The 14,777-nt window shown below is 37.4% G+C and overlaps 2 protein-coding genes across 3 annotated transcripts; both read right to left on the reverse strand.

Annotated features, from left to right (window-relative positions):
* Nucleotides 1-761: 761 nt before the first annotated feature.
* Nucleotides 762-3,469, reverse strand: LOC115434448 (uncharacterized). The gene is made up of 8 exons (XM_030156405.1): nucleotides 3,370-3,469; nucleotides 2,874-3,182; nucleotides 2,639-2,741; nucleotides 2,363-2,457; nucleotides 2,235-2,254; nucleotides 1,970-2,026; nucleotides 1,076-1,150; nucleotides 762-954 (listed from the first exon to the last, which is right to left on the reverse strand). The coding sequence occupies exons 1-8, from the start codon at nucleotides 3,428-3,430 to the stop codon at nucleotides 904-906; spliced, it is 771 nt and encodes a 256-aa protein (XP_030012265.1). The 5' UTR covers nucleotides 3,431-3,469; the 3' UTR covers nucleotides 762-903.
* Nucleotides 3,470-11,091: 7,622 nt separating this feature from the next.
* On the reverse strand, nucleotides 11,092-14,586 carry LOC115434435 (polymeric immunoglobulin receptor-like). 2 transcript variants are annotated; one of them, XM_030156376.1, is made up of 10 exons: nucleotides 14,516-14,586; nucleotides 13,932-14,252; nucleotides 13,455-13,763; nucleotides 13,174-13,324; nucleotides 12,900-13,000; nucleotides 12,770-12,789; nucleotides 12,505-12,561; nucleotides 11,688-11,705; nucleotides 11,381-11,455; nucleotides 11,092-11,257 (listed from the first exon to the last, which is right to left on the reverse strand). In XM_030156376.1, exons 1-10 carry the CDS (start codon nucleotides 14,556-14,558, stop codon nucleotides 11,207-11,209), a joined length of 1,146 nt encoding a protein of 381 aa, XP_030012236.1. In that variant the 5' UTR covers nucleotides 14,559-14,586; the 3' UTR covers nucleotides 11,092-11,206. The 2 variants fall into 2 exon arrangements, with proteins under 2 accessions (XP_030012236.1, XP_030012237.1); XM_030156377.1 differs by lacking the exon at nucleotides 11,688-11,705.
* Nucleotides 14,587-14,777: the final 191 nt, after the last annotated feature.

Below are 14,777 nucleotides of genomic sequence, written 5' to 3' on the forward strand. Positions count from 1 at the left end.
CATCACTTGCACTAAAGTGGCGATGGTTTGGGGGGAAGGTGTTAGAGTCCTAAGTGAGAGTGTGTGAGGGGGGGTAGAGCACGGAGGGAGTTCAGCATTCTTATAGCCTGGTGGAAAAAGAAAATTTATCACTGTTTAGTGTAATATTATTTTCTGTTTTGCATTTTTTGTGAAAAACTGGCATTTTCCTGTATTTAAATTACTGATCATGTAGATGCTCATAAAAGCTCAGATGAAAGGTAAGGATTATTAAATCAAAAACAGAGAAAACTGAAGAAAAAGTGACTTTTTCAGAAATATACATCATTAACTGAACATAAATCCAGTGTGTCCAATCACTGTCATTGATCCAACTCCATGGGTTTTACTGGTGAATCAGTGTTGTAGAAGATGATGGGGTTTCCACGTTCACTACAGAGTCTCTGAACGTCCAAATGAGTCATATCTGATGACCATGAAAAGATGAATAACTGCATTTTACACCAATTATTTACATGTATTGATAGGATTAATGGATTAACACGTATTAAACAGTTTAGATCAGTAGATGGTTTTGGTCTACAGTAGATGTTTGGGTCTTTCTGGGTTGCCTGTATTTCTCTAAATGTTGTTCCCTAACTCTGCCATGAGAGGGAGCACTTCATATAATGTTTGTGGATGAATTTGTTAAAAGGTTTGTCTGAGTTGAAAACTGAAGGTTAAAAATTTTACAAGAGGAAAAAGAAAGAATACTTTATTCATGTTTATTAACAAATACAGATCATAGATTGTGAAAACACATACTGAAATATCCTCATAGGTACATTTGGAGAGCAGTAGGCTACAGTTTGATGGACAACAGCAAATGACTGATAAAGGTATTAAGAAGTAGACAGGAAGTCAGAAAGTTATTTCATAATTTCACTAGCGATGAACCACTGTGCTGTAGGTCACATTCTCATCTTTGTCTTCAACCTGAAAACAGAAGCAAAATTAAAAGCTGTAAAGACGACAGAATACAAAAAGCTTGGAAACTATATATAATTTTGAAACTGTGAATGAGAAACAGTGTGACTGAGATCAGGGTCATATTTACCTGGTGTGTATTTTGTTGTGCAATGTAAAACACAGTGCTGTACATGACGTCTTCTTCATCTTCAGAATGTATCTGCTGTGGAAGGAAACAGAAAAGGAAATGTGATGTTTTAATATGTGTTAGATTACATGTACATATTAACACTGTAATATAACAAGAAACAGAGGTTGCATTTCCTGTGTATGTTAAATAGTCAAATTCATATTTTTAAGGATATTACATGGGTTGAAGGTCCTGTTCATAATATATAATATTACATTAGATGACCTTCTCTTCAGACTGTAGTAGAGAAGTAAATGAAACAGTTTACAGTATATTCCTCAGATTAATTACACTGTTAAAATGCTTCCAGAATAAAAGTAGTGGCATTTTACCACATGTGAGTCACTGAAAAAGAAAAATCAAGTCACAAATGCTGGTTGGCTGAAGTTTCAAAGATATAGTCTTGGGTCAAAATGTGAAATTTGAGAATTTATGAGAGAATGGGTTTTACTCAAAGGGAATATTTGTCTCAGAGTTGACAATACATGACAATGACAATACATTCACTTTACAGGTTCTATCTAGTGGAAGATTGATAAATCTATTGTATAAATGTACATAAACCAATAATAACACTTTCATATACCTTGAAAACATCAGTAAACCAGCACTTTTGTCATTTGTTTTCCAATTAATCTTATTAAAATACATATCATTTAGCACATTTAATCTCTGAGGCAGATCACTTAAAAAAATTGTAGACCAGTGTTATAAGATAAAATGGTTATGATAATAGACATGGTCAGAAATGAGAGACAAATGATAATGAAGCAGTTCAGCTGAAGTATACAACAAAAGTATGTTTATATTAAGCTCAGTTTTTCTCCATAATTGTATTTATATACAGTTTACCTGGGCTGTGGTTTTTCTCACATGCGTCACAGTACTGTACGTTACTGTCTGTTCATCCTGATAAAACAAACCAAATATGAGACAGAATATTCACCATCATGTTAATCAGTTCCTCTGTTCACCTTCTGAAGTCCAAAAACATAAAACAAATGTAAAACTTGGAAATATTTGCAATCTAAGGAAGCTGAACTAAATAATGAAAAACAGATAACACAGATCTTTATATTGGAAATAAAATGACAACACTAATATAAATCCACCTTACCTCAGCTGTGGCTGGTGACTCTAAAAATAAAACAGTGGAAAATTGTGACTGAATCACAGCACAGTGACTCTGTACATTTTGTCTAAATAGGATGAACTGGATTCATGTACAGTTCTGGACAGACTTACTGCGTCTTTTCAACATGAACCAGATGAATGCATCCACCATTAGAATCAGTAAATAGGAAGGAATGATGAAACTCAGCAGATGATTGGATGAGCTACTGCACAAATGATAGAAAAACACACACATGACATGTTTAATCAGTACCACACTGACATTCCGTTATTTTTCTAATCATTAATACATCAGTGGTCCTAATTCTATCTATCTATAAATAACAAAGCAGTTTTATTTATCATATGAATGAATCTATAAAACATACAGGTTTGAATCTTACTAACCTGTGTGTTCCAGTTTGTTCTGTGGTCGGTTCTTGACTCACATATGTGTGATTGACAGGTTTGGACGTGGATGATATGGTCATTGACTGTCTGGTTGTTGTTGCTTATTTTCAACAAAGTGATGAACAGAGTAATATAACATTGTGAATCCATATTAAATCAAATTGCAGTACACAAAACATTCAATGTCATATAACGTATATATTTAGGATTTACTATTATGTGAAGTACTTACTGGTGGTAGGTCTCTCTTTAATGGTTACATGCACCGGCATCTGCAGGTCTTCATCAGTGCACCAATACCGACCACTGCTCCTCTCCCTCAGTTCACTCATAGTCACAGTAATAACACCAGGGGTATTTCTATTAACAGTCACCTGTGTCTCATCTATCCACCCAGAGTTTTTGACACAGGATGTAGGTCCTTCACCACCAGTCCTGCACCACTTTATTTGTTTAGATCCTCTATAGTGACAGTCGATGGTTATTTGGTCTCCAATAAACGCTGTCACCTCTTGAGAATCCACATAGAGCGTGGCATCGCCTTAAAGAAAAAAAAGTTTGATAAACACATGTATTCACAGATGATGTTTCAACTGTTTCTTTTCTTTTCTTTTTTTTTTTTTTTTAAATTAAAAACTATAATTGTGCTCTTTAACAAATAAGAATTCTCCCTCCACATTTTTCAACACTGGATCCCGTATGTACTGTAGTAAATTCAAAACTCTTACCTTTTCCAGTGACAAGAACATTAAAACGTTTTCCATCATCAAGTCTCTGCCTTATCTCCATGGCACACCAGTAACAGTCTGTGTCCTCCTCTGTCAGGTCATTAATAGTCCAGGTAACAACTCCTTGGTTTTTGTTCTCAGAGACTGAATACTTTGTTGATTTTTTCCAATTTGTTTTAATTTCATATGTGCAGTCGTCCCAGGTACATCCTTTACACAGATATTTCACATGGTCTCTGTACTCTGACTCGTAGAAACACGGGATAGAGATGGAACCTCCTTCTTCCACCGTTACCTTACTGACTGTTCTTATACTGTGAATACCTGCAACACATATACATCACTGTAAACAGAAACATTTCATTCTCTCCACACAAATTTGTATTGACATGATGCTGTAAATACTGTACACTGCTCAGACAGCTACAGAACATTGTAATGCATTTTCCTATATTGATAATATGAGACCCAGCTAAATAATAAGACAATAAACCTGTAAACACACAATGAAGTAAGCTGTGACTGACCTGTGAGACCAGTGAGGATGAGGAAGATGCCGACAAAAATAGCCATTAATGTGAGGAAGAAGGTACCGTAGTAAAACCAATGAGGCCACTTCACAAGACTGACTATGTACTTCCTGACTTTTCTTGATACAGCTTCTATCTTTCTTCCTTCTTGTGTCAGTGCTTCACAGGTTGGTTGGTGACAGAAGTGTGACTTTGATGAAAGAAGAATAAACTTTTTGAATGTGTAACGCTTCCTATAACTGCTGGTTATTAAATGTGTCCACGCTTCGTAGTGATGTCCACAGCAAGTTTATTCTTCACAGAAGACAGGTGGTACACCGTGAAAACTAAATACAAACAGAAAACCAAACAATGTTTTACCCAAATATTCATACAAAACACTGTAAACATAAATTAAAAGTCACTGTTACCGTATTCGCCTGGTCAACCAACAGAAAAATGGGACGGGGTATAGTTCTCTCTGTTTGGACCCACCAGATCTGTCCTTTCCTCCCGCGCTGTCCCTCGCCTCCGTGTTGAGGTCACATGACTGTACGTGACCTTTGACCAGGACGAACTTACTTATTACAAATACTTATTTGACTTACAAAACAACCTAAATTACAACAAATCAAATATTTCAATAATGAAGTGCAAAATAAAATTAACCCAAAAAATCTAAAATATAATAATCAGATTAATAAACAACTCTGTTGCCATAGAAACTTGACAACCTGAAACTCTATCCGTTACACTCCCACCAAATTACCTTTGATTACTGAACAACCAAATACATATGTTAGTACATGTTAAATTCTGCGTGAAATTTTTCAAAGGTAATTTCCATGTACTCACTAAAGCACTCAAACATTAGAAACATCACAATATGATTAATAAACATTTTCACCTTCTTTGTTAAATTGACTTATATACTCGCATTTAAACAGGTTAAATGAATTAAGGCGAGCAAGTTAAGTAATACCCTTATTACCTTTATCTAGAAAAGAGGTTGTTATTAGCAGCTGGATAAATGTTAATGTTAGATAGGATGTTTTAGCTGCTTTCCACAAGAACAACTAATTTCTGTATAGGTCTGTCTAGAATGGATGGTTTACAGAGGCGTTCACCATCTTTTCTTAACTTTCGCTCTCCGATCTGGATTGTTGCTTTGCGTACGAGTCCTTTGTCATCCTCATGTACTTCAAGAACCCTGAACCTCAAGCTAAAGTTCTTCCCTTAACACAATGCTCATGGCTGCAGAAACTGCTGCTGCAGTTAACTCTAACCATGGTATGGTAACTATTTTAGTGGGTGCGACTCTCGACTTGCCCATAATGAAGCAACAGTGAACCTTATCTTCACCTACCAGTCTAACATAAGAACACTGACCATAGCCCTGACTGCTCGCATCTGAAAAATGATGCAGTTCTAATTTCAGCACCCTTCCGAAGTTCTCTGGTATGAAGCATCTAGGGATCTGAATCTTTCCGAGATTCTTTAGGTCATTTACCCAACTCTCCCACCTTGGCTTCAACTCATGTGGCAGCGGTTCATCCCAGGCAATACCTTTCTGACACATCTCTTGAAGGATTCTCTTTCCTGTCAGGATGAATGGGGCTAGGAACCCTAACGGATCATACACCGAAGCTACCACTGAGGGGAGTCCCCGTCGTGTAGCTGGTTTCTCATCAAGTAAGACTTTGAAACGGAAGACGTCACTCTCAGCATCCCATCTTACTCCTAGTACACTCTGCATTGTGAGATCATCATGGACCAGATTTACATTCCTCACTTCAGCAGCATGTTCTGAGGCACAGACAGACTCCAGAACCTCACGATTATTGGAGATAAATTTATGAAGATGCAGCTTGCCTTTAGCACACACTGTTTGGGCTTCTTTTACCAGCCTAACTGCCACATCTACAGACTCTACACTTGTAAGGCCATCATCTACGTAGAAGTGCTTCATAATGAAGCTAGCTGCCAAAGGATACTCACTCTCATTCTGGCTCGCAAGATGCTTTAAGCCATAATTGGCGCAGCCTGGTGATGATGATGCTCCAAAGAGGTGGACCTTCATACGGTACTCCTTAGGTTCTGAGTCTGTGTCACCATTATCCCACCACAGAAAGCGTAAAAAATCTCTGTCACCTTTGCTGACATGGAACCTGTGGAACATTTTTTTCAACGTCACATGTGATTGCGATAGGATGTTTGCGGAATCGGCAGAGAACTCCAGTGAGACTGTTTGTAAGATCAGGTCCTGATAGCAGATGGTCATTTAAGGAAGTGCCTTCATACTTAGCTGAACAGTCAAAAACTACCCTAATCTTATCTGGTTTTCTGGGATGGTATACCCCTTGGTGTGGGATGTACCATATATGTCCAGGTTCAGGAGCTTCATCTGCTCTCTCAGCATCACCATCTTTGAGGACACCTTCCATAAACTTAACATAGTCACTCTTGAATTTAGAATCTCTGTCAAGCCTTCTTTTAAGGTGCTTTAGCCTAATCATGGCGAGCTTTCTGTTATCAGGGAGATGAGGACGAGCTTTGAAGGGAAGTGGCATCTCAAGGTGACCACAGTCATTCTGCTGAATGCTTCCCTTTAAGATCTGAAGGAACTGAATGTCTTCCTGAGAAATGCTTTTTTCACTTGCTCTGGTGTCTGTAAAATCTAATTCTACCACTTTTAAAACAGCTACAGGTGAAACAAGTGGAAGCTCTTTAACCGATATACGGTGACACAGACCAGTTACATCTTGTGAGTTCACTTTATACGCTCCGCTTCCCACAATGCTCCAACCCAAGTCTGTTTTGATGGCGTAAGGCTCATAATCACTCCCAGTAATAACCTTACGGGGTGCGAGTGCTCTGGAGCAGTCATAACCTATCAGAAGCCCTACTTCACAATTCATCAGTGAAGGCATTTCAGGAGCTATGACCTCAAGATGTTTCCATTTGCTAGCTGTCTCACAAGTAGGGATGTGTGTGCATTCAAAGGGGATAAAATCTCTTGTATAGGCAGGGGGCAAAGGGATAAAATCATCTGAGTGAAAGCCTCTTATTTTAAGTCCACTCACTTTTTGACTCTTCACAATTGAATCCTTTGCCATCGTTGTGGAGAGCTTTAGCTTAACTGGCTCCATCACTGCCTTTAGTTTTTCACATAGCTCTTTGTCAATAAATGTGTGACTACTTTGAGTGTCCAATAGGGCGTACACCAGGATTTCAGAATCTGGGGAGTTAGGTGATGAGATCCACACTGGAACGATCATTGATGTACTCCCACCATTGTCTCCAGTGACACAACATGATAATGAGGAGGTATTTTCTCCACTTGGTGGGACACTTTGTGAAGACTTATCTGCAGGCGGACGGTCTTCATGCAGTGGAGTTGGATGGTGCCTTTTGCATATGCTACACATGGCTTTATTTCTACAGTCTTTGGAATTGTGTCCTTTTCTCAGACATGCAAAGCACAGTTTACCATCTTGAACAAACTTCCTCTTCTCCTCCAAGGATTTTTTCATAAATCTTTGACATTTATGTATGGAGTGGTTTTCTCCACAAAACACACACTTAACTAAGTTTGTATTATGTGTTGCTGTGCTGAATTTCTTTAGTTTGTTTGAATCTTTTGACTTGTCATCAAAATCGATGGATTTGTTTGTTTGGCTTGCATCTGAGGTTTTCATGTTGATAGCAAAGGTGTTAGCTTTTGGTCTCTTTATTTCTCTAAAGGATTTTTCCTCAGAGGGCTTTAATGCATGCAGTGAAGACACTGGATTACACGCTATGCGGGCTTCCTTTGAAACGAATGAAGCAAACTCTTTAAAGCTTGGAAAGTCTTTGGCTTGATCTAACTGTTCTGTGACATAGCGATTCCATTTAGTTGTAACCCAATCAGGGAGTTTGACAAGCAATTTCTGATTCTCTTCACAGTCATTCAGGACCTGAAGACCATTGATGTGAGGCATGGCGTCACTGCATGTTTGAAGGAAATCACTAAACTCTCTTAGCTTAACATACTCTTTTGAACCACTTTTTGGCCATTTGTTAAGCTTGTCCCTGTAGGCACGTTGCACCACAAAGGAGTGACCATACCTGGCATTTAGTTTTTCCCATGCTTGTTTGTAGGCCTCTTCATCCTTTCTGTAGAAGCTTCCTTCCAGAGCAGACCTTGCCTCCCCACCGACATACTTTTGTAAGTAAAACAACCTGTCTGCAGGACTTGAGCATCGTCTCTCTATGAGGGCTTTAAAGCTTGTGCTCCATTCTGTAAACTTAATTGGGTCACCGTAAAAGACAGAAGGTTCTGTGACAGGGAGTCGACTCAGAGCCATTGACTCTTGGAGTGTCTGCACTAAGGCTACCTCACGTTTTGAAACTTGTCTATCTTTACATTCAATGGAAGAATTAAGCAGACTAGCACACTTTGCCTCACTGTGTGGGGAGCAGCAACTATCACTTTTTACTTTTAACTCCTCTTCATTGTACACCTTTAGCTTTGCCTCAATAACCTCAATGTCTCTTTGATTTTCAAGTCTTTTGAGATGTTGACACTGAGCATCAATAGCAGCTTCCATTTCAATCTCAGCTTTCTTTGCTGCTAATTGTGCAGCTGTCTCTGCTCTTTTAGCTGAAATGCTGGGTGTCTCTGAGGCGTGGTTGGATCTGCAGCTAAGTGAAATAGCTTTGGAAACTGAGGATCCATATATGGACTTAGCATATTCATTGTCTAGTAGCATACATAACCTTGCTTTCTCTGCCTCTGGATCAAACTCGTCTCCCTCTTCAGCCAGCCTTGCTTTCATTAGCCCCATTAGATCTGATGTTACTGCTATTCATGCACCTATTTTTCACCTGATCTCTTGATTAGGTGTCACTAGGGATCTTATGTTGTTGTACAACTCTTTCAGTTTGGTCTCTAGTTTTTCGACTGCATCCATCATATCGTATAAATCATTCTCAGAACACTCTTCTCTTAATTTTGTACGAACATCTCTGGCGAGGGACTTCCATTGTTCATACAATAGCTTAAACTTCTTTTCTTTCTTAGCTGATTCTTGTTCTTTAAGTTCCAGCATTTTTAGGGTTAAATGTCTATCACGGGAGAATTTTCTTATTTTATCTGCATTTACTTCAGCTACTTCAAGCATGGTTTCAGCTTTCTCTGACTGAGAAACTGTCTGTTCGGCTAACTGATCACTCTGTAATAATAAATCACCTTGAACTGACATTTTTGTGCACAAAGTATGAACACGTTACCCCTTAAACAGAAAACAAGACCTTCTAGTATGTTAACTGCACAATAGAAAATGAACCACTTTGCTCAAGTTAACTTAAAACACATTCATACTTAATGTGCAAATCCTTATAACAGAAATGTATAAAGTGAATGACAACACAGGATCAAATTCAACCAAAAGGTAGTGGTTTATAAACGTTATAGTCTTGTAAATAAAACTTAACCACTGTCAAGAGTCTCAGTTGTTAATTCCTATTAAATCAGTCCCTTATCTTGAATCCCGAGCTCTTTTAACTTATTTACTTTGTGTTATTCAGTTTCTTTTTACCTTGCTGTGAGTCCTTCCATCGTTGACTGGAGGTAGAAAACGTCCGCTTTAACTCCTAGTCCACTGCCGAGGATGGAGCAATTCTGCACGCTGAGACCGACGGTTCACCACAGGATGAAGCAGAACTTCGCGGTGAAACGGTAATCCACTGCCGTAGAAGCCGCAGAGCTGCATGCTGAAACCTGAAGATCCGCGTCGGAGATAAAGCAGAGCCGCTCTCTGGCACTGAGGTCCGCGGCAACAGACGGTGCACCTCCGGGGATGGATAGGGCCACGTTTTCACTGTAACTGCTGGTTATTAAATGTGTCCACGCTTCGTACTGATGTCCACAGCAAGTTTATTCTTCACAGAAGACAGGTGGTACACCGTGAAACACCGTGAAAACTAAATACAAACAGAAAACCAAACAATGTTTTACCCAAATATTCATACAAAACACTGTAAACATAAATTAAAAGTCACTGTTACCGTGTTCGCCTGGTCAACCAACAGAAAAGTGGGACGGGGTATAGTTCTCTCTGTTTGGACCCGCCAGATCTGTCCTTTCCTCCCGCGTTGTCCTTCGCCTCCGTGTTGAGGTCACATGACTGTACGTGACCTTTGACCAGGACGAACTTACTTATTACAAATACTCATTTGACTTACAAAACAACCTAAATTACAACAAATCAAATATTTCAATAATGAAGAGCAAAATAAAATTAACCCAAAAATTCTAAAATAAAATAATCAGATAAATAAACAACTCTGTTGCCATAGAAACTTGACAACCTGAAACTCTATCCATTACACTTCCAAATGCATCCATATTTGTACACACTGGGAATGAGTTTGCTTTGTATTTTAGCTGCAACTGATCCCTTCCTACTCTACTTTTATTATTGATTTAACCCATAAAGACCCAGTGCTGCTTCTGTGACAGTTCCAAAAAGATTTGTTTTCTCTTTAACCTTTCTGAATTGATTTATCACTGTTTAGTGTAATATTATTTTCTGTTTTGCATTTTTTGTGAAAAACTGGCATTTTCCTGTATTTAAATTACTGATCATGTAGATGCTCATAAAAGCTCAGATGAAAGGTAAGGATTATTAAATCAAAAACAGAGAAAACTGAAGAAAAAGTGACTTTGAAAGCAAAATACATCATTAACTGAACATAAACCCAGTGTGTCCATCTGCTGTCATTGATGCAACTCCATGGGTTTTACTGGTGAGTCAATGTTGTAGAAGATGATGGGGTTTCCACGTTCACTACAGAGTCTCTGAACGTCCAAATGAGTCATATCTGATGACCATGAAAAGATGAATAACTGCATTTTACAGCAATTATTTACATGTATTGATAGGACTAGTGGATTAACAGGTATTAAACAGTTTAGATCAGTAGATGGTTTTGGTCTACAGTAGATGTTTGGGTCTTTCTGGGTTAAGTGTATTTCTCTAAACGTTGTTCCCTAACTCTGCCATGAGAGGGAGCACTTTATATAATGTTTGTCTGAGGATGAATTGGTTAAAAGGTTTGTCTGAGTTGAAAACTGAAGGTTAAAAATTTTACAACTGGAAAAAAAAAAAGAATACTTTATCCATGTTTATTCACAAATACAAATCACAGATTGTGAAAACACATACTGAAATATCCTCATAGGTACATTTGGAGAGCAGTAGGCTACAGTTTGATGGACAACAGCAAATGACTGATAAAGGTATTAAGAAGTAGACAGGAAGTCAGAAAGTTATTTCATAATTTCACTAGCGATGAACCACTGTGCTGTAGGTCACATTCTCATCTTTGTCTTCAACCTGAAAACAGAGGTAAATTAAAAGCAGTAAAGGAAGACGAAAAATACAAAAAGCTTGGAAAACATATGTAATTATGAAACTGTGAATGAGAAACAGTGTGACTGAGATCAGGGTCATATTTACCTGGTGTGTATTTTGTTGTGTCATGCAAAACACAGTGCTGTACATGACGTCTGCTTCATCTTCAGTATTTATCTGCTGTGGAAGGAAACAGACAAGGAAATGTGATGTTTTAATACAGATGTACATATTAACACTGTAATATAACAAGAAACAGAGGTTGCATTTCCTGTATATGTTAATAGTCAAATTCATATTCTGTATATATATAGATATATATATAATTTTTGTTTGTTTGTTTGTTTGTTTGTTTCATTTATTTTATTTCGCCTTTATTTAACCAGGAAAAAAAGATCTCAAGATTAAAAACCTCTTTCCCAAGGGAGTCCTGGCCAAGAGGCAGCATGGAATACAACACACAATTACAACATAGAATAATTTACAGGACAAGTCAAACTATGAATATGAAACTATTTTTAAGGATATTACATTGATTGAAGGTCCTGTTCATAATATAGATTATTAAATTATATGACTTTCTCTTCAGACTGTAGTAGAGAAGTAAATGAAACAGTTTACAGTATATTCCTCAGATTAATTACACTGTTCTACAAGTAAAATGCTTCCAGAATAAAAGTAGTGACATTTTACCACATGTGAGTCACTGAAAAAGAAAAATCAAGTCACAAATGCTGGTTGGCTGAAGTTTCCAAGATACAGTCTTGGGTCAAAATGTGAAATTTGAGAATTTATGAGAGAAAGGTTTTCACTCAAAGGGAATATTTGTCTCAGAGTTATCAGATCTACTTCAAAACACTGCCTGCACATGATAATACGTTCACTTTACAGGTTCTATCCAGTGGAAGATTGATAAATCTATTGTATAAATGTACATAAACCAATAATAACACTTTCATATACCTTGAAAACATCAGCAAACCAGCACTTTTGTCATTTTTTTCCCAATTAATCTTATTAAAATACATATCATTTAGCACATTTAATCTCTGAGGCAGATCACTTAAAAAAATTGTAGACCAGTGTTATAAGATAAAATGATTATGATAATAGACATGGTCAGAAATGAGAGACAAATGATAATGAAGCAGTGCAGCTGAAGTATACAACAAAAGTATGTTTATGTTACGCTCAGTTTTTCTCCATAATTGTATTTATATACAGTTTACCTGGGCTGTGGTTTTTCTCACATGCGTCACAGTACTGTACGTTACTGTCTGTTCATCCTGATAAAACAAACCAAATATGAGACAGAATATTCACCATCATGTTAATCAGTTCCTCTGTTCACCTTCTGAAGTCCAAAAACATAAAACAAACGTAAAACTTGGAAATATTTGCAATCTAATGAAGCTGAACTAAATAATGAAAAACAGATAACACAGATCTTTATATTGGAAATAAAATGACAACACTAATATAAATCCACCTTACCTCAGCTGTGGCTGGTGACTCTAAAAATAAAACAGTGGAGAATTGTGGCTAAATATGCACATGGAATGACTCTGTACATTTAGTCTAAATAGGATGAACTGGATTCATGTACAGTTCTGGACAGACTTACCGCGTCTGTTCAACATGAACCAGGTGAGTACGGCCACCGTTACAATCAGCAGCAGCAAACACAAAGGAATGATGAAACTCAGTAGATGATTGGATGAGCTGCTGCACAAATGATAGAAAAACACACACGACATGTTTAATCAGTACCACACTGACATTCAGTTATTTTTCTAATCATTAATACATCAGTGGTCCTAATTCTATCTATAAATAACAAAGCAGTTTTATTTATCATATGAATGAATCTATAAAACACAGGTTTAAATCTTACTAACCTGTGTGTTCCAGTTTGTTCTGTGGTCGGTTCTTGACTCACATATGTGTGATTGACAGGTTTGGATGTGGATGATATGGTCGTTGGCTGTATGGTTGTTGTTGCTGTTGTTGTTGTTGTTGTTGCTGTTGTTGTTGTCGTTGCAATTGTTGCTTATTTTCAACAAAGTGATTAACAAAGTAATATAACATTATGAATCCATATTAAATCAAACTGCAGTACACAGTACATAATGTCATATAACGTATATATGTATGATTTACTATTATGTGAAGTACTTACTGGTGGTAGGTCTCTCTTTAATGGTTACATGCACCGGCATCTGCAGGTCTTCATCAGTGCACCAATACCAACCACTGCTCCTCTCCCTCAGTTCACTCATAGTCACAGTAATAACACCAGTGGTATTTCTATTAATAGTCACCATTGTCTCATCTATTTTCCCAGAGTCTTCGATACAGGGTGTTGGTCCTTTAACACCAGTCCTGCACCACTTTATTTGTTTAGATCCTCTATAGTGACAGTCGATGGTTATTTGGTCTCCAATAAACCCTGTCACCTTCTGAGAATCCACATAGAGCGTGGCATCGCCTTAAAGAAAACAAGTTTGATAAACGTGTATTCACAGATGATGTTTCATGTTATCACATTTTGCTGATATCAAACATTTATTATTCAACTCTTTAGAAAACAAGAATCCCCCCCCACAGAGTTCAACATTTGAGTGCATATGTACTGTAGCAGTTTCAAAGGTCTTACCTTGGTTACCGACATGAAGATGAAAATCTGTTTTATCATCAGCAAATGTTTTCTCTGCGCTACACCAGTAACAATTTGAGTCCTCTGTCTTCAAATCATTAATAATGAACGTAACCATTCTTTGGTTTTTGTTGTCAGAGATCGAATACTTTGTTGAATTTTCCCAATCTGTTTTAATTTCATATGTGCAGTCGTCCCAGGTACATCCTTTACACAGATATTTCACATGGTCTGTGTACGTTAACTCGTAGAAACATGGGATAGAGATGGAACCTCCTTCTTCCACTGTTACCCGACTGACTGTACTTATACTGTGAATACCTGCAACAACAATCATTAAAGCATTGTGATTATAAACATTCTACTTTAACTGTTATAAATATTTTCATATATTGTTGGTTTACATCACAGGATATTCTTCGGATTTGTCTAGGGTACCAAATAATTTATCACATATCTGACACAAAGAGTAATGCAGAACTGTATTTAGTTTAATTTAGTTGTAGCTGGAATAATTGGACATAATCAGCTTAAGCACAAGCAGTAATCATACAAGTACAAATATAAAAAGACCTGTAACTGACCTGTGAGACCAGCAAAGATGAGAAGGATGCTGACAATAGCCATATTAGTGAGCAACAGAGCATGAAAAATAAATGAGACAGCTGCACACGACTGACTTTGAACTTCCTCTTTTTTGTAAATGAGGCAATTGTTTCTCCTCCCTCTTTTGCCTTTGCTGAGTCGTTTTGCTGATGAAACAAACACTGTACATACCTGTAAGTTATAAAACTTTATTAATAGGCCAGAAACTGAAACTGCAGCTTGCCCTTTGAAGTCTCGTGA

The sequence above is a fragment of the Sphaeramia orbicularis genome, chromosome 15 (assembly GCF_902148855.1).
Source record: "Sphaeramia orbicularis chromosome 15, fSphaOr1.1, whole genome shotgun sequence".
NCBI lineage: Eukaryota > Metazoa > Chordata > Actinopteri > Kurtiformes > Apogonidae > Sphaeramia > Sphaeramia orbicularis.